Source organism: Henckelia pumila, chromosome 3 (genome assembly GCF_033568475.1).
Source record: "Henckelia pumila isolate YLH828 chromosome 3, ASM3356847v2, whole genome shotgun sequence".
NCBI lineage: Eukaryota > Viridiplantae > Streptophyta > Magnoliopsida > Lamiales > Gesneriaceae > Henckelia > Henckelia pumila.
In genome coordinates this window covers 37,050,470-37,069,897 of record NC_133122.1, presented here as the reverse complement: position 1 = coordinate 37,069,897, position 19,428 = coordinate 37,050,470, and the positions used below count along the sequence as shown (strand labels likewise).

Here is a 19,428-nt window from a genome sequence, read left to right as displayed (position 1 = left end):
CGGTACAATTGATGAGTTGACTTGTACATGGTGGACATGAAGTGAGTATATAGTGTTGGGCACCATAAAAAACTCATATATATATATATATATATATATATATATGATATAAAAGTTGAAATTTAAGAAAGTTAACTAATTTTCCTCCTCGTATATATATATATATGTGTGTGTGTGTGTGTGTGTGTGTGTTGGTGTGTTTTTTTATTTATTATTTTAGATTAAAACTTGAGTCTACTTGAATTGATTTATTTCAACATGAGTGTGTAATTTAATTAACATATATATATATATATATATATATATATATATATATATATATATATATTATAAACTTTAAAAATCTAATATTTTTTATATTTAAATATGAACTCATGATATAATTATTTATCTCAGTAGGTCCTTACACAAATTAAAATATATAAGATTTTTTTAAAAAAATATGTTTATCCAATCTACAAACAAATAAAAATCAAATATCTTGTGTTTCAATCTTTTAGTATTTAATTAAGATTTTTGTACAATTTTTTAAAAAATATTTGTTGAAAAATATATTCAATTTATCTAAAAAAATAGAAAATAAAGTGTTTTGGCATTTAAATTTTTTGGAAAACTGAATCCTTATCTAATATGCAAACACTTTGAATTTTGAATTTATCATAAAGAAAGTAGAAAATAAAGTATTTTGGTATTTTAATTTTTTTGGAAACTAAATTCTTATCCAATATGCACACACTTTGTCAATTTTGACCTTATCATAATAATCAATTTTACATATAATATAAATATTTATTTACGTTTATGTCCTAACTAAAATGTTGTTTTTACTTTTATAACCCTATATATTTTTATATGGTTTTGCTTATAGTATAAATAAAAGGACAAATTTGTTATTTCACAATTGTAAAACTTTGACCTTTTATTCACACTTTTATATAGGTATAGGTATAGGTATAGGTATAGATATAGATATAGATAGATGTAGTATAGATGTATAGAGTAACTAGAGTTGCCATATATAGATATATGAAGGTTATTTTATTGTATAGCTAGGCAGTTGAATTTAATTATAATAAGGCCGCTACAGCTGTTGCATTAATTAGATCAATTTGTTATTTGTAACTTATGGGAATGTACATTATATTTATATATGTACACGTGTATGTTGTCAAATTTCAGTGTAAATAATGTATTAAACGTGAGTGTAAAAAAATTAAAGAACATTATACTGTTCATAAGTAAGAATTGATGTAAAATTAATTTACACATTTCCTTCATACTGTAGATCAACTCATTCACCTAAATTATTATAATTGGTATGGAACGAGATCGAAAACTTTTAACCCAAAAACAGAGTTCAAGTTGTAGTTTAAATTTGGAATTTAATACTTGCATCATCAATTTATATATATACTTTTTTCTTCGTGAGGATTTGTTGGATTATTTTATGCTACACCTAGAGTACTTTTCTCATGCATCATAATGTGATCAAATGTCAACCATTGGATCATCAACACGCATGTCAATTTATATAAAAATATAAGGGTCTCACGTGATCTAATGACATTGAAATAAGGAGAGAAACACTCCCGATGTAGCATATATAGACTAACCCGGATTTGTTAGCCCTAGTCGGGTATAAATAATAAATATAAAGTTGACCTGCAAATTAAAAAAAATAAACAAACAAACAAATATATATATATATATATATATAATATAGATCAGTGGCGGACTACATGGTCCCAAAAGGTTGCGACCGCCCCCTTGTAATTTTAAAAAAATTTAGTACTATATACTTAATATCTCTTTTAAATACAAATTTAATATAATCATGCGACTGCCTCCTTGAATATTTTTTTTAAAAAAAAACTTAGTACTATGTTTATAATATATCTTTAAAATATTAATTTAATTTTATATTGATTACGATGAACTTTGATGAATAAGATAAAAAAATGAATTTATTTTAGTCTATAATAAATTTGACATTATATTTTTTGTTTTGTCCCTTATATTTTTAAAGAAAATGAAAAGTTTTTTGACTTGAGCGTGATAAAGAAAATTGCTTCATTATGCTAAGGTTTATCCATCAGACTTTTCGCTCATGGAGTTAATGCATCTTAGCATCAATTTATAACTTTATTATTGACATGCGAAACAACAATCGGTTCTCTGAAGTTACGCGGATTAGCGAACTTAATTGCTAAAAAAATGGTTCAATCAAAAATTAATTATATCATTTGGTATATATATTTACTTTTAAATTTAGCAGTATTATTACCCGTTGCAACTGTAGAGAGAGTATTTTCAACAATGAAAATCACAAAAACATCACTTTGTATTAGGTTGTGAGAAGATATGATGTTAAATGATTGTTTGCTACCATGTATTAGGCGATGTATGTTTGAGACATACAATTAATTGATAATGAATGGATTATTCACATTTTTGAAGTATGAAATTTCGGTGTGTGTTATTGTAAAAATATATGAAGTTAATATATGACATTTATTAATATACATTTTGTGTTGTATTAATTTTTATAAATTTATTGAATTCGCCCCTCATCATTGAAATCTTGGGTACGCCACACTGATATAGATATATATTAGGAAAAAAAAAACCCTATAAGTAGATGATCCCTTCAGGCCAATAAACACACCAATTAACACCATCTTTGAAGTTTTATTTCCTGATACATGGCAATCCGTTCATCCACCACGATTTTTCTCCTCTTCATCCTTTCTGCTGCCTCGATGCTTCCGTCGCATGCAGACCTTATCACCATAAAGGGTGTTTAGGTGGCCGGCCGCCTATTCTGCTCAGCCACCGGCAATCCTTGCCCTACATGCAGCGGCATTGCTGGAGTACTGAATGTCACCATCACTTGCAATGCTGCCACCACTAGTATTGGTAGCGTGCTCACCGATGCTAGCGGATTTTTCTATACCATTCTCAATCTTGCTAATGGACTTTTGTTTGACAACAGTACTTCTTTGCCTTGTTTTGTGACGGTTAAGCTACCTATTGCAAAATGCACACTCTTGCCACCCACCGGAACCCTCCGAGCTCCGGTGACTTTCCTAGGAAACATCGTTACAAGCACTATCGGGTTGGTGGCCGAAACCGTCGTAGGTTTATTTATCCTGCTGTAACTATAGCTTGTTAGCTGCAGCATGCAGTGTACAATAGCTAGCTATGAGTTCTTCTCCTGTGCATTTTTGTGTTTAATTTCTCATATATGGATACTCAATGTATGATGCATGTAGCATCAACATGTTTTATTTGGTACCTTTTTGTCTTGGTATGTTTCTGAATAAAGGAGAAGTGTTCCGATACTTGGATGTTCCTTGTTGTTTTCAATTTTATTTCATTCTTATATATATAATCGACTCATTAATTTATTGGAAAAAAAATTAGCGAAAACACCACTCTAAAAACTTTATAAATGAAAAAATCCATTAATTTTAGGTATCCAAATATCTGTTCCATCAAATTTTCGTAACAAATAAAACAATTGGATCGAAATCTAAATATTTTTTTTTAAAAAAATTGTCCTTTACTTGTTTTTTTAAGAGTTATTTATTGGATTGTAAACTAAATATATAATTTACGATCGAGATACTCAAGTACATAGACATATTTTACAGCTCATATATAGCTAAATATATATGTGTTTGATATTGTGAATGTGTGTGTGACTAGGGTCGGACCTAATATTTTTTAGGTCTGAAACGATTTTTAGAAAATGGGCCCTCAAATAATACAATGCAGTTTTTTTAGTTAATGAGATGTTTCTCTAAAACAAACACTTAAAAATATAAACTAAAATATAAATACCAAATAACATATATGAATTGTCAAAATGTATGTAAAATAATCAAATAACATAAAATTAAAGTTCTTTTTTTCACCTAATATCGTTTTTAAGCCTTAAATATTTTAGAAGCCCAAAATAACTTATTGGGTCAATCAATAGAGTTGGATTCCTTAAGAGTCAAATAAATTAAAACTATTTTTTGGACATATGCTTAATATTTAGTGTAATTTTTTTGGGCCCTCCTAATTACATCTTGGGCCTCCCCTCAGATTCGGACCTAAGAGTTACACGTTGGGTTATACATGATTATCTTTATTACATGATTATCCCTGCATTTATTATAAAAATATAATGTAGTATTCCCCAATGTCTTCTAATTTGAACGACCTCGACAAAGGCATCGATCTATGTAATGTTGGAAAAATACTAGCTAGTGTCAATGCATGTACGTAATTAATAAGTTATGAAATTTACAAGAATGTATGAAGAAACTTGCAAAGAAGATTTTTGAAATAATATTTTTGTCCACTAACTTTACATACTATATTGTCTATTAATTAAGTATTCAAAATTTGGTTTTGATATAGTAACGTAAGTGTTGATCTCAGTGTGCGTGAGTGAGTGAGTTCTTCTTGTACATGTAGTGGAGTGATCCCTGGGGCTGGGTCGAGTTGATGTAAGACTAAGTTTGTGAGATCACTTTATGATTAATAATATAGTTCATACACTCAAATCGTGACACGAGACTAGAGTATAATATTTGAGAAATCTAGCTAGTGTTGGGCATGCAGCCTCATTCTGTTCTCATTTGTTAGAAGATAGTGATTATTAAATCGAATCAGCTTCATTTTTCTTCGACTAAATATTGTGATTGTGCCTCAGCGATGTACGTCTCCAGGAATTAAAATATTTTTTTTTTTATTAACTTGTTCATTTTTTTTGTTGCGGTCGATTAACTTTTCAAAGTTCGATTTTGGTATACTAACTTTTAGTTTTCAGCTTATTTTGATTCAACTGCGCGCTCATGTAGCACCGAAAAATGATGACATATTGGCGCACCAGAAAACACGTCAGCAATTGAACCAAAATAACCGAAATCTAAAAATTTAGTACACTAAAACCAAACTTTAAAAAGTTAATAGACCAAGACCAAAAACTAAACAAGTTTAATAGACCAATGGAGAAAAAACTAAACATGCTCTACTTTTCTTTGGGCGCGGATTTAATTAGCCGTTTTGGAATCGGTCGAGCTAGGGAGCACTACAATGGAGAAAAACCCCCTGGGTCTAGCTAGGAGCATATGTTTTACTGTTTTTAGCACATGCATATGTTTTTACGGAGATTGCATCGGGTATGATGTGAGTCATGACAGTTTCCATCAGTCGAGGCGATTCTTCCTGAGGATTCGTGTCTTGGGAATATACGAGTACCACGCGGAGTCGCTCTCTTGCCCGGTACTGTGTATTCCAGGCGCCATAAGTAAAATGATTTAACCCTGATTTTTAAAGTCATGTGCATGCTCATATTTGTATTTATATCATTGCTTCCGTATTGAGCATTCTAGCTCACACCCCTGTGTTTGGGTATTGTATACCTTGTGGCGGGGCAGGTCTGAGGCTGGACGGTCCCGGTGGTTCCCAGCAGGGTTGAGGTTGCTACCGTGCAGATGTAGTTTGTTAGGGATTCTGATACCCTAATTTCGATTTGATTGTATAAAGAATTATACACTGTTTCTATGGTCGGTTGCATTCTGCCGATTGGATTTGTTGTACTTTGGAATTATCCGCTATTTAACGCTTTAATTATTGTTGCTTGCGCTAATCACTCTGATTAAGTAGTGGATCCGGGTAGGGTCGCTACACCTTTACTGTGAATTCCATTTTATCACAACAAAGGTTATTGTTTTGTTTGTAGAATTTAGATATTCTTTTATTAAGTGTTACTTCATGACATTATTTTTTAGTTGCCAAGTGTTCTTCGCTGGATTATATCTTTGTGTTTTGATTTTTGGACGAGTGCTGATTATCACTGTTGCTTTTTTTTGTTGTTGTCTTTCTTAGTTCATTTATGGCATGATACGTGTTTATGTGGGCTGATGAGCTGCATTCGATCCAATCAAAATCCTGTGAAGAACATAAAAAAGATAATAGAACTTGGCCTTTTGGTTTTCTCGTTTCTCTCCTTATCGCTCTCATCATCAATTACCAAACCCTAGCCACCATAACCCTCTAGCCGACTTCAAATCGAGAGCGGTTGCAGAAAGAGGAGAGCCGCGGCAACGAAAACCATGTCTCTGCCATTAAAACCTACAGATCTAAGATCGAATCCGAGCTCGCATCTATCTGCCATGGAATTCTGAAGCTACTCGACTCCAAACTCATCGAATCCGCTGCTAACAGCGATTCTAAGGTCTTTTACTTGAAGATGAAAGTAAATTATCATCGTTACGAGGCGGAGTTTAAGATTGGAGCCTGCCGAAAATAAGCCGTGGAGAACACACTGTCTGCTTATCAAGCGGCTCAGGTTAATCCTCTTTTCTCATTACCAAATGTTAAATAAAAAATAATACTCAGGAAGGATTAATAGGTACCAGGTAATATGTTCCCGCTTTTATCAGTGCTGTTCTTGTCCCTATGATTGTTAGCAAACAGTCTGGTGTGGTGTCGTTTTTGAACAATGATAAAAGTCACTGGAGGTTTGTAGTTTGGCTCCAATGACGCACATGCCTGCAAGAAATTTCTTGCTGATTAAAGGCTGTGAACATATTATTGAAGCAGCATGTTATGCAGTAAGTTCAGGCTGAGGAATTAAGATGGTGAAACCCCCTCACGGACCTTTCGAATTGCATCCAACTCGAACAATAGCACTTGATAAAATTGCCCTTCACTTACACCATCCCTGTTCATTATCTTTTACTAATTAGTATAATGCGTAATTAAGATTGTCCATCATGCACTGTCACTTCACAAACATGCACTGTCACTTGTGGTTTAATAAGTGCTCTAGGTGTTTTAATTTGACAAGTACGTTTCCTATACTAAATCTGCTGTAGTTTATTGTTGGTGTTATCTGTTTGCTTTCTTTCTTTAGTTTACGTGGAAATCTGTGATTAATTGCCATTATTTGAGAAAATTATTTAGTTTCATTTTTTGATTTGACAAACGTTAGGCATGGCTTGAGTAATCATACTTGTATGATATGGAAACTGTTCCAAGAACCTATGTTTATTGTTGTGGTCTGGAATGGCTTGAGTAATCATACTTGTATGATATGAGAACTGTGCCGAAAACTCAAGTTTTATGTTGTGGACTGTGGTCTTGTAGATTTCTCATATTGCATCAGGAGAAGGATGGCCTCTGATCAATGACTGTTCGGCGAACATAACATGTAGGATTTTCAAGTTTTTACCAATTGACTCGTATGATTAGTTTAATAAGTGAGATATAAATGGTATGTTTGTGAATTTTTTTGCATCACCTATCACTCATGAATAATTGTTTTCCCCCATTGGGATATGATCTTCAAGTTTTCTGCTACGGATAATTGGTTTTGAATTATGGCATCTGGAGTTGGTTGTGGGATCCGTTCTACTTGTGTCATCAACTCAGTTCTTGCTATTGAAGATATGGCCAGATTTTGCAAAGTCTAGTGAAACAGCTAAGTAGCTGGTATATCTATTCATCTTCAACTCTTCATTGTCTTGTATGTTGTCTTTAATACTATTTAGTCTTTGGTTCTTACATCCTTGGAACCTCTGGATTACTTAGTTGTGGCATTTCTCCCTGGAATAAGTGAGGTAAATCTTTGTTTCCCATATCGCCATTTTTCGACATTATGTTATCATAGAAACCCTGTTAAAAGTCGACATTTCTTGATGTGGATTGAGCAGGAACTTCTTTTCCGTGGTGCGCTATTACCACTTTTTGGGATAAACTGGACGAGTATACTTGCAGTTGCTGCCTTATTTGGCGTATTACACTTGGGAGGTGGTCGAAATTACTCCTTTGCAATTTGGTACATCTCATCATAGTCATCTCTATCCCATTCGGCCATACCTATATGTAGCATTCCCATGTTTAATATTGTAGTTTTTCTCAGGGCAACATTTGTTGGGCTTGTGTATGGTTATGCAGCGGTTTTAACTTCGAGTGCCACGGTGCTTTTTTGATGGGTTTTTAGTGTATATTATTATGTTATTGCATCACTTTGACAATCCATCAGTATATAAGAAATCACTGGAAAGGACTTGGGAGGGCAGCCAATATCTTTGATGATAATGTGAATTTTTGTTGGTTTAGCAACATAAAATTGATCCCTTACAAAGATCATATGATTGCCTGTTGCTAATGTACTCTTTTATTTCAGGTATCGCAGTCTCTTTATGATGGGGTGATAAATTTGAATAGGCATCACATAAGACAGTTGAAAGAACAGCGGAGAGACAAAGCTTCGAGATTGAGAACACGAGGTTTGAAGGCTGTAATGAGGCAAGACGTCGGATACTTCGATTTGCAGTGTGTATTGAATTAGAATTTTAATTTCAAGTGATTTGTAATACTAAAAAAATTGTATATTAAATTTTATTTATGAAATTTTAAATTTTGTATTATTTATAATATTAGAATTTATATAAAAAAATTTATTTTGTTTTTGTTTTTTTATATAAAAAACGACAACGAATAAAATCCATTGTCGTAGGGGGTTTAAAACCGTTGTAACTAATGGTGTTGTTAAAACTACGACCCTACGACAACGGATTTATCCGTTGTCGTTCTTCTCAAGGCAACGACAACGGATTTTATCCGTTGTCGTAGGCACAAATCCGTTGTCTTTGAGGGAAACGACAACAGATTTTATCCGTTGTCGTAGGTGCGCAGTTTTGACAACACCATCAGTTACAACGCTTTTAGACCCCCTATGACAACGGATAAAATCCGTTGTCTTTTAGCGTTTTTCTTGTAGTGCCTCCTAAAGTTTTAGCATAAGGTTTAGTTAAGAATTCATCTTTACTGTTTATTGGTATATTAGGTATCTTATTAAAGATACTTAATTTATAATGTTTTTTTTTATCAGCATCTATTAACTGATAATAATTTGTTTCATAATCACAAATAAATTCTTCTAAGTAACATAAATTTCATAATTTAATATTATCTAGAATAAAAATTGCTCTATTTTGTTCTATGTTCTTAGCTACCAGATTAGCATCATTATTAGATACTCCTAAAAATTCTTGATACAGGACATCAACGAATAGTTCAAAATATCGATGTCCTGTCATTCCTTGTGGTAGATTAGTAATTACTAGATTTTCATCCCAAGTTCTTACTGCTCCTACCAATGTCATTTTTATCATCCCATGAGTTAAGACTTGAATATTCTCACTTTTATCTAATAATGGTGTTAATTGAATTTGTACTGATAGTTTATTTTCCCAATGATCTATCTTTGATTTTCTTTCTTTAGCTGTTGAACAACCTAAATCTAAAATATTTTGTTTCACAAATCCTGGTGTTTTTGATTCTCTAAGAATGTCTCTAACATCTTTATAAGATCCAGAGTATTGGTCTCTGTTATATTTAAATTCTTCATCATTTCTTCTGCCACTACCTTCTACATTCGTTCGTAAATTTAATCGTGGTCTAAAATCATCTTCGGATTCTGATTCTGAAATATCCATATCTCTGTATTGTTCTGATTCCTGATGTGAATAATATAATTCTTCTGTATTTATTCCTATTTGTTCAAAATCAGATTGGTCTGTTTCACTAAACATCTTCATACTTATGTTTGTCATAACTAAGAGGATTTCTATACCATGATTCGATTTTGAATGGTGGTTCTTCTTTCATTTTTATTTTTCCTTTATCTATTGGAAGAACTTTCTTAAGATAGTTTAATATTTCATTACTATGTCTTTCTTGTTCAATTATTAATCTAGTCGTTGATAAATCAATATATTCTTTGAAATTTTTCTCTAATTCTTGTATTGATAGATTGATCTTATTAATATTATTTTCTAAATCTCCTAGATCTTTTTCTAATTTTATTAAGGATGTCATTGTGATGAGGTTGACTCATTAACAATAGCTTGTTTAATTTTAAGAATATTTTGATTCATAGCTCCAATCTTTTCAAGAATATCTTCATCATTTCTTGCAAATGATAATGATCTTCTTGGTACAGACTGTTTTGTGATTTGAAGGTCATCTGAACTCCATCTTTTATAAGGATTTATTTTTTCAATAAATGCTTTTCGAGGGTGTTCAATTCTTGTAATATTTTCAAACATTCTTTCAACAGAAATAGTTGGTTTTGTTGAAATTATTCCTGTTTGAGAATTATTACTTAATGCTAAACCGACAACATAGTTTATATTGATCGGATGATTTCCTGTTAACATTAGATTATTTTTATAAAAGTAATAATCTAATGTTAAAACGTCATTTATGTTTTTATCAAAAAGAGATATATTGTATTGTGGGTAAATACAAAATTTCATCTTTTTGTAACATAAGTTTCCTTCAATTTTTCCAAGGATAGAATCCTCAATATTACGTATTCTTTTGTCACGAACTGTGATTTCAATTGGTGTATCTATTCCTTCTCGGTAGTGAGCTGATACTATTATTTCAATTCCTCCGATATGAACATATTTTAGTTCAGATCGTTTTTTTTCACTGGCTTTTGCCATGATGGTATCAATATCTTGAGTTGTTAATAACTTCAGGGTATTAGACCTTAATTCGTTATTTATTTTACAAGATCGTTTTTTGTACGAATCGAATAATAAATTAAATTTTTCCTAGGATTAATAAAATTTGAAATCTTGCTTAATATTCCTGGTTGATCTATTAGATTAGTTTTTGAACTAGAAAATCCTGTTTTCTATATTTCAGCAAACTTACTTCGATTAAATATAATATTCAAATTATATTCTTGGTTTTCTTCAGATTCATCAATCTGGCTGTTTTGATTTAGAATTGTTACTTCTGTCATTTAACAGATGATAGAACTTCTTAATTTTCTTAAAGCTATTAGAAGTCTTTTTGTTGAATCTATTTGTTCTAATAGATTCTGAAAATCTTCGAAATTATCAATTGACAATTTTTAAGATGTTTCAAATTGTTTTCACAATTTTCTATATCAAAATTTATATTTCGAGAATATAAATTAAAGATATTTGCTTTTGTATTTTCATATATTTTCCATTTAGTAAAAATTGTTATTTTTACTATTTTTTTTTGTTGATCGGGTTTCGATAACAAAGTTTATTTTTATGCATAACAAATTGTTATGACTTCAATTTCTTCGTTCTCAGAAATTTGAATTATCATTTTCCAGTTGCTTGAAAAATGTTCTACTTTATGGTTTTTGAGATAAAAGATTTGAAGATCTTTTATTCTATTCCATAATTGATTTATTTGATGTAAAACTTTTAGTAAGATTATTTTATCAAATAAATTTTTAATCTCAATGTCTAAAGTTAATCCAGGCATTAATAATCTGTTTCAACCTGGCTCTGATACCAGGTTGCGGAATACCAGGTTATACCAGGTTGCGGAATAATCTTGAATTCTTGCATATTTCTAATTTAAGAGTCATTCCTAGACATATTTCGGATTTATTTATAACAGATAAATGACTTGTATCCAATTTGGTTCCATTCATCAGTTACTATTATGAATTTTAATTGATAAACTGATTCAAAAATAGTTAAATCAAAATTATTTATATGAAATTCATGAAATGTATCATATTCATCATCATCTTCTGTTTCAAACCAGTTTTTAATTATTAATCTTTTATTTCTTATAAAGGATGATGACATGGTTAATGTATTTTGAATATTTCTTTAAATTAAGGGCTGCGGGAGGTTTAGGAAGGTTACCTTGATTGAATGAATCTTAGTTTTGAGCAGAGGCCAAATCCTTGCTTTCCCTTAACGATCACTTGATCAACTGGTACTTGCTCTATGGATCTCCAGGTTTACTCTAAACATAAATCTTCAATGGTTGGCTTCCTACCTTATCCTTCTTACGCCCTGCTTGTTTAGTTATTAGCCATAGGGATTAATTTTGTTTCTGTTTTTATGTTTTTTAGTTTCTGATAGTTTTCATACGTCTTGTATGAACCAGATTGTAAAAAACTTAAGAAGAGAGAGAGATACTCAAACTTCACTTGTTCAGTTACAGCACAAAACATCTCCTTTTATAGGCGTGGAGAAACGCATACATAATTAAAAATAAAAGGGAAGAGGGGGACCACCCGACACTACATAATGGAAAACAGCTCATTTTACATCTGAGTGGATGCCTTTCACATGTGGTGTGGTCCACGATTTTATTTGTTTTTACATTGTGTCACTTTCTGAATCACTGGTACATTCGGACCATTTTTTTATTGGTTTGTCTTCTTTGACAGCTGATTCTTCTGTCTGTATGGGTTGACAATGTCCACATTTATGAGTGGAAATTATTGTTCCTAGTCTTTGACATAGCATTTGTTGGGTTTCTTGAGTCATGTCAACTCTTGCTTCATAGATTGGAGCTTCGAATTGAGCTAACATGTCTTGTTCTTTCTTTTGGATTGTCTCCTTGTGTCCAGTGGTTAATAAAATTTTACTGGTTGCAAAATTTATTTTTACCTTTGAGTTTCCATCAATCTTTTCTGTCTTTGAGATCATGTCAATCAATGTCTTTATTCTTATCTCAAGAAGTGTTGAGATATCCATTACTGGTTTCTCTTCATTTGATCCTTCGAATAAGAACTTGTCCTTTTGTTTTCGACATTGAATATATACCATTGGTTATAAAATTTGTTATCATCCCAATCTGGAAGGGTTGAGTGAATACTCAATGTTAATACTGGATCGTCTTTGAAGACTGCTTTCTTGAATTGAATGATACTATTCCTCAACTGATAAGAAAATAGTTATATTTCTTGATTGTTTGGACTGACTTCTAGCCCGCTTAATAATCCGTTTGAGAAGAATCTTGCAAATTCATGTGCTGGAGCGCCTTGCAATGTTCTTGATCTTGATATATATTGTGTGTCACAAGTCTGTAGCCAATGACCTGCATTTGTCTTAACTGTTCTTAAATAATTTAATGTTTCGAAAAAAGCATTCTTGAATTTTTCTACAAAATTTGTTTTTTCAAAAATCGGTTTTTGTGGTCTTAGATTGACCATCTTTCATCCTCTTTTTTTAAGGGCGCTTTTGAACGTCCTTTCTTTTTCTTTTTTTTTCCTCGGTGCTGGCTGTGACCACCGGTTCTTTTTTCTTTTCTTTTTCTTTGTTGTCAGTGTTGGCTGTGACCACTGACTGTTTCTCATTCATCTCCATTATTTTATCAAATGGAGTTGCTATCTTTATTGGTGTTCTTGGTGAGGATGATGATGACGAGGTTGTCATCTTTTCTTTTATCCTCTGAATTTTTCCTTTTACATTTTTTTTCCTTTTGTTGAAGAATTTGAATTTCTTCTTGTATGTCGATCAATATTCTTCTAATTGATTTAATGTGTTCATCCTGCACAAGAAAATATATATATATATATATATATATATGGTTAGAAATTTAACTCTTTATCGTGAGTAACTCGGATAGTTTTATCATGCGTATCATTGCATTTATGAATTCTTTTTCAAGAATTGAACCAATCTTAGATTGATTGTTTTACTCATAGAGTAATTTGGTTTCTGAATATAAATCTCATTTCATCAATTTATATTCCCCATGCTTTCTGAGGCATGTTCGGATGACTGAAAGTCATATAATAATTTATGTCTCTGAATATATATCTCATTTCATCAATTTATATTCCCCATGCTTTTTGAGGCATGTTCGGATGACTCGTGGTCATTTTCTGGATCACTTAGGATCTCTTTTGTTATTCCGTTACTACGGATAGTATAATTTGGATGAAGTTCTCTGGTTAATGCGTTGGGTAATGAATTATCCGTTCCTTTGACATGTTGGATCTCGAACTGATAATGGTTCAATTCCAATTGCCATCTAATTAACTTTGCTGCATTTCTCCATGCATTTCTTGATATTTTTCTTGTCTTGAAATATGTTAAATTCATATTATCCGTTCTTACTAAAAACGGTTTAGAAATAAGATAAATTTCATAAGTTCTAATCATAAAAATTAGAGCTAGTAATTCTTTTTCATTTGAGTGATAATTTAAATGTGCACCTTGAAAAGTTCCTGATGTATAATTGCATAATTCTTCATTATTTCCAGTAGCTGTTTTAGTAAGTTTTTCTAAATTTCTTTCTCCAGTATAAGCTTTTAAACATGCTCCTCAGTATTCATCTGAAGCATCTGTTTCAATTATTATATATCCTTATTGGAAGGAAAAATATAATTCAGGAAGATTACTAATTATTTTCTTTTTAATAGTGTCTATATAATTAATATCTTCTTTAGACCATTTCCACTTATAGTCCTGTTTAAGTTTTGCCTTAAGAGGTTTTCTGATTTCTGCAAGTTTCTTAATGTAATTTTCAGAATAAGTTAATAATCTTATAAATCTTCTTAATTGATCTTTATCCTTGATTTCACTAGGAAAAATCATGAATTTTCTTAAGTATATGTTGTTGTAAACAATGTTTTCCATCTTCTATTTGTAATCCTAAATAATTTATTTTTGTTTTAAACAATTGTGCTTTCTTTTCAGAAAGTATAATTTCATCTTTATGACAAATATATAATACTGTCATGAGGTCTTTATAATGTTGATCTAGTGTTTTTGAATAAATTAATATGTCATCTATATAAACACAACAAAAATCTATATATGCTTTAAAAGATTCATCCATATATCTTTGAAAGATATCTGGTGCTTGTTTAAGTCCGAAAGGTAATACAGTCCATTGATACTGTCCCTTTGGACAACTGAATGCTGTAAGTAATTGTGTTTGTGGTTCTAGTTGAATTTGCCAGAATCCTGATTTACAATCTAAACTGGAAAAATATTTCATTTCTCTTATATAAGATAATAAATCATTCTTATTTGGGATATAGTATCCGTCCATAATTGTTTCTTTATTCATTTTTTGATAATCAATTACTATTCTTTTCTTATCAGTATATTTCTTACTGACATAAAAGGCTGGTGAAGAGTGTGGACTCTTACTAGGGATGATTATCTTAAGTTTTAGTAATTCTTGAACCTCTTTTTCAAATATTTTTACATCATCCATGTTGCATCTTCTTGGTGTTTCACGGATTGTGATATTAGGGTCTTTAAGTTTTATTGAAGCAATGAATTGTTTTTTTTTCTTAATTTTTTCCTGAGTATTTTCAGAACAAATATCATGAAATTTTTTCATGATTTTTTTTCAGGATTAATGGTTAAAATATTTTCTATTTTTAGTTTTATTGGATTTGTATTTTTTTTATGAAAATTCTTTGTAAATCCTTCATTTTCTACACGAAATGCTGTTCGTATTTTAGGAATGTAAATCATTGAAGATCCTTTGTTTAAAGTTATGTGATTTTTGAATTATGTAAAAGGGAGATAAAAAAATTATTTCCTATTATAATGTTCATTCCTGATTCTATTTGGTATATAATGGGTATTACAAATTTTGTTTCCTCAATTTCTATTTTTAATTTTTCTGCTACTGTATCGAGTATTATTATTGATTCATCTCATATTCGGACTTTTAATCTTTTATCGTATTTCTTCCAATAATGATTTGGAAGTATATGTTTGCTTTCTAAACACATACTTGCTCCTGTATCAACATAAGCATGTATATGATATGGTTTATACTCTTTGATTTTAATTTGAATTTTTATATAAATACTATTTGGATTTGTTTTGTTTTTAGTATCCATTCTCTCAAAAAATTTTTTACTGATTTATGAGGATTTTTAATAGATAAGGGTATAATGGGTATTTTGAAATAAAAGTTCTCTCTCCAGGGAGTTTAAAGTAAGTTTTATTTGTGTAGGGATTTATAAATAAGATGTAAATTGGTTTAGGGAGTGATTGTCAATTAACCCATTTTAAAAACTTTATAAAAAAAAAAAGACATCTAGATATCACAAATTAAACTGATATAAAATTTTTAATTTAATTTTTTCACCATCCTTATTAATGGTTCGGATGATCAATCAAGAAAGTAGAAAAAAGATCCACAAAAAGTTTAAAAAATAAAAAAAAACTTTGTTGTATTATTCGGTTCATGTATATTTTCTCCCATATAAAAACTATGCCTGACTAGCTATATCAAAATTTAATTGGAGGAAAAGCTTGTTTTCCACAAAATATATACGTAAATCAATTATTTTTTTAATTTAACCGCTTTATACTTTTGATAAAGACCCCCTCGTTATTTTTTTCCTTAAAAAATAGTCATTAATTAAAAAAAATACAACAAAATTTCTATAAATTAATTGTCTAAAGTAATAATTTCTCTAAAAAATTTTTTTTTCACGACTTAAGCCAGTTTATTAAATCAATAATTTCCATAAAGTAATAATATAATAAATTTTCGGAAGACCCTTATATATATATAAGGTTCGATCAGTATCATAAATTAATAATTCTCTAAAATTACAAAATATAACTAGGACAACTTAGTAAAATGTATCTATTGACGTTCTCATTGCATCCAAACACTCCAGTGTTGCATTCTTAAACTGTGACAACAAATTGTGAAAAGTTGTTTACTCTATAACCGTTGAGCTTCCAATCGCTAGTAATTGCACGTTGTTGGCGCGCACCCACATGGAACACTCCGTGCTCGAGTGACTTTCGTAGGAACCGCCATTACTAGTGCCATCCGATTGGTGGCCGTTTAAAGTAACTTCATATGTAGGGTAAATACATGTATCAATTGGTTTATATAGTATAAAATTCCGATATTTTTTAGTTGAGTTATAAAAAAAAAACATTTGAAAAGCTGTAAATATGTGCTTTTAAAAAATATTTATTTTGACTTAAATAAGTGTTTTTAAAATTAAACACCGCAAATCTATCCAAACATATTTGAAACAATAAAAATATTTTTTTTAATTAAAAAAACATTTTTTCTCTTCTAACTTTTTATTCCATAGGCACTCTAATTCTTTGCTAACTAATCAACACAGAAGAGATATATAGAACCACAAAAAGAACCAAGTCGTCGAGATTCAAGACCTTAGATATATTTAGGCAACACTAAAGAAGGATTAGCGATGAATTTAGATATAATCATGCACACTGAATTTCTCCCTTGAAAGTTCTATAGCTAATGGCCCATGAAATTAAGTTATATGAAAACCAGCTGCATCAAATTTCCTTACCAAAATCAATTAGATCAAAAACTGATGGTTTTAGGAAAATTGCCCACGAGAAAGATGCTTAAATTAAGGAACGATATATTTTCACATAAAATTGCTTAATTTGATTGAAAATTAACTTAAACTGGTTATTATAATAAAACATCATTATTTTTTTTGGCCAAGATATAATATTATATTACATTTTATTAACTCATAATTATTTTAAATCAAACATATATATTATATATATATATATATTATTTTTATTTTATTTAACCAAAAGGTTTTATAAGGTATTAAATATTAGCATTATATATCCAAATAATATGAATTTTACTATTTGAGAAATATTTGTTTATATTATATTATATTATATTATATATATATATATATATAACTACAATTTTGATCATTGCACCCTACGGTGAAGAAAATTCGTGAGCGACTGCTAATTGCTAAATTAACCAAGTTTTTTTAGGGATTGCTAAAATACCCTACCTTGTTTTAGCAGCCGGTCATGAAATATGCTTAATGGACGATACATTTTCCCTAAAAATAGATTAATTTGATTGAAAATTAATTTAAAATGATTATCTTAATTCGTCATGTCTCATAATGCACCAATCCCTTAGAGTAAGTAACTCGTAATAGATATACAAAGATGTCCTTACTTTCATATTTCAATAAATTTATTATTTATCATTTATAATTATTTCATCGGGGTTTTCCAAAAGTTTTTAGCAGGTGTGGATTTTTTAATTTGTTCACTAAGCAAGTAGTAAATTAGACGACAGAGAAAGAAAAATAACAACACAAAAGGAATATTAATTTCAACATGCATGCGACAACTTCTCCTTTATTCAGAACGATTAATTAAGCATGCATGAGTAGCAAGTAAATTATGTAGATTTACTTGCATCATAATATATTATTGAACACACAAAAGACACAGGAGATGAGCTTGGTAACTCACACATACTACAAATTTAGCTTGTTACAGTATTGTCTGGACCACAACAAATAAACCCGTGACAGTTTGGAGAAGCAACCCAAGAAGTCCAGAAATGAGGTTTCCTGTCAAAGTCAATGGAGCTCGGAGGATTCCGGTGGTCGGCAAGAGTGTACAGTTGGCAACCGGAAGCTGGACGGTTGCAAAACAAGGAGTTGATCCGCCGAATAAAAGTACCTCAGCAAGATCCAGAACTGTAGTGAAAAATCCGTTAGTATCGGTGAGCACAGTGGCAAGGCTAGTGGTGCCGCCGTTGCAAGTGATGTTGACATTCACCCCTCCGAGGCCAACACAGGTAGGGCAAGAGTTGCCATCTACAGAGCAGAAGAGGCGGCCGGCCACCTGAATGCCACCAATTGAGAGGAGGGAGGCCTGAGAATATGGAAGAACCGAGGCCGCGAAGATGAGGAAGAGGACGAAGATGGCGCTGGTGGAGGCCGAAGGGAATGCCATTTGATATATATATGATGAAGTATAATGTGAAAGATGATGGTGTTGGTGTGTCCGTTGGCTTGAAGGAAACATCTATTTATAGATTTTTTTTTTGTGTTTTTGTTTCATGTTCATTTCCATATATATGCCCAAGTCAACTTTGTATATTTGTAGGGCTAACCAACCCTCAAAAAATATAAATTTAATAAAATCAATGCATGCATGCATCAGTTATTACATTTCAAATATATTATTAAGCTACAATTTAACTCTCTACATCTTTTTAGTTAAAAGTTTAGTTTTTTTCCACGGCCGTATACATATACATATATATATGTATGAACTTCATAATTAGGTTTATATTGTTTTTAGGTAAAATGAAGCTGATCTACAGCAGCTCCTAAGGTGTAGATATTACATGATCGGATTACACATTTTAACATAATATATACATTTTTAACACGTTTTTTAAACAATTAATTAATGTACTCATGCATGTGTGGCCATTAAAATTTCAAATATACTATCAGTTTAAGCTACAATGGAACTCTTTTTAGTTAAAAGTTTTACTCTTTTCCATGAACATATAATATATATATATATATATATGATAGTTTTGATCATACGCAATTTAGTGTGTCGAATTTCTTTGAGCGAATAAAACACAATATTTTAGGGTGTGTGAGATCAAATATATATATATATATATATATATATTGATCATACGCAATTTAGTGTGTCGAATTTCTTTGAGCGAATAAAACACAATATTTTAGGGTGTGTGAGATCAAATATATATATATATATATATATATATATATATATATATAATAGTTTTAATCATACGCAATTTAGTTTTAAATGGCATTGAGAAATGATGACG

At 30.6% G+C, this 19,428-nt stretch overlaps 1 protein-coding gene and 1 long non-coding RNA gene across 3 annotated transcripts; one reads left to right on the top strand and one right to left on the bottom strand.

The window, feature by feature from the left end:
- The first annotated feature begins 5,882 nt into the window (after positions 1-5,882).
- Positions 5,883-8,469, top strand: LOC140891903 (uncharacterized). Of its 2 annotated transcripts, XR_012152659.1 has the most exons (5): positions 5,883-6,346; positions 7,147-7,210; positions 7,350-7,619; positions 7,713-7,837; positions 8,189-8,469. It is a non-coding gene; the product is annotated as an uncharacterized lncRNA (long non-coding RNA). The 2 variants fall into 2 exon arrangements; XR_012152658.1 differs by having other exon boundaries at positions 7,147-7,619.
- A 9,629-nt stretch (positions 8,470-18,098) lies between these two features.
- LOC140888479 (uncharacterized) lies at positions 18,099-18,566 on the bottom strand. The gene has a single exon (XM_073296168.1). The coding sequence runs from the start codon at positions 18,564-18,566 to the stop codon at positions 18,099-18,101; it is 468 nt and encodes a 155-aa protein (XP_073152269.1).
- Between the last annotated feature and the right edge of the window lie 862 nt (positions 18,567-19,428).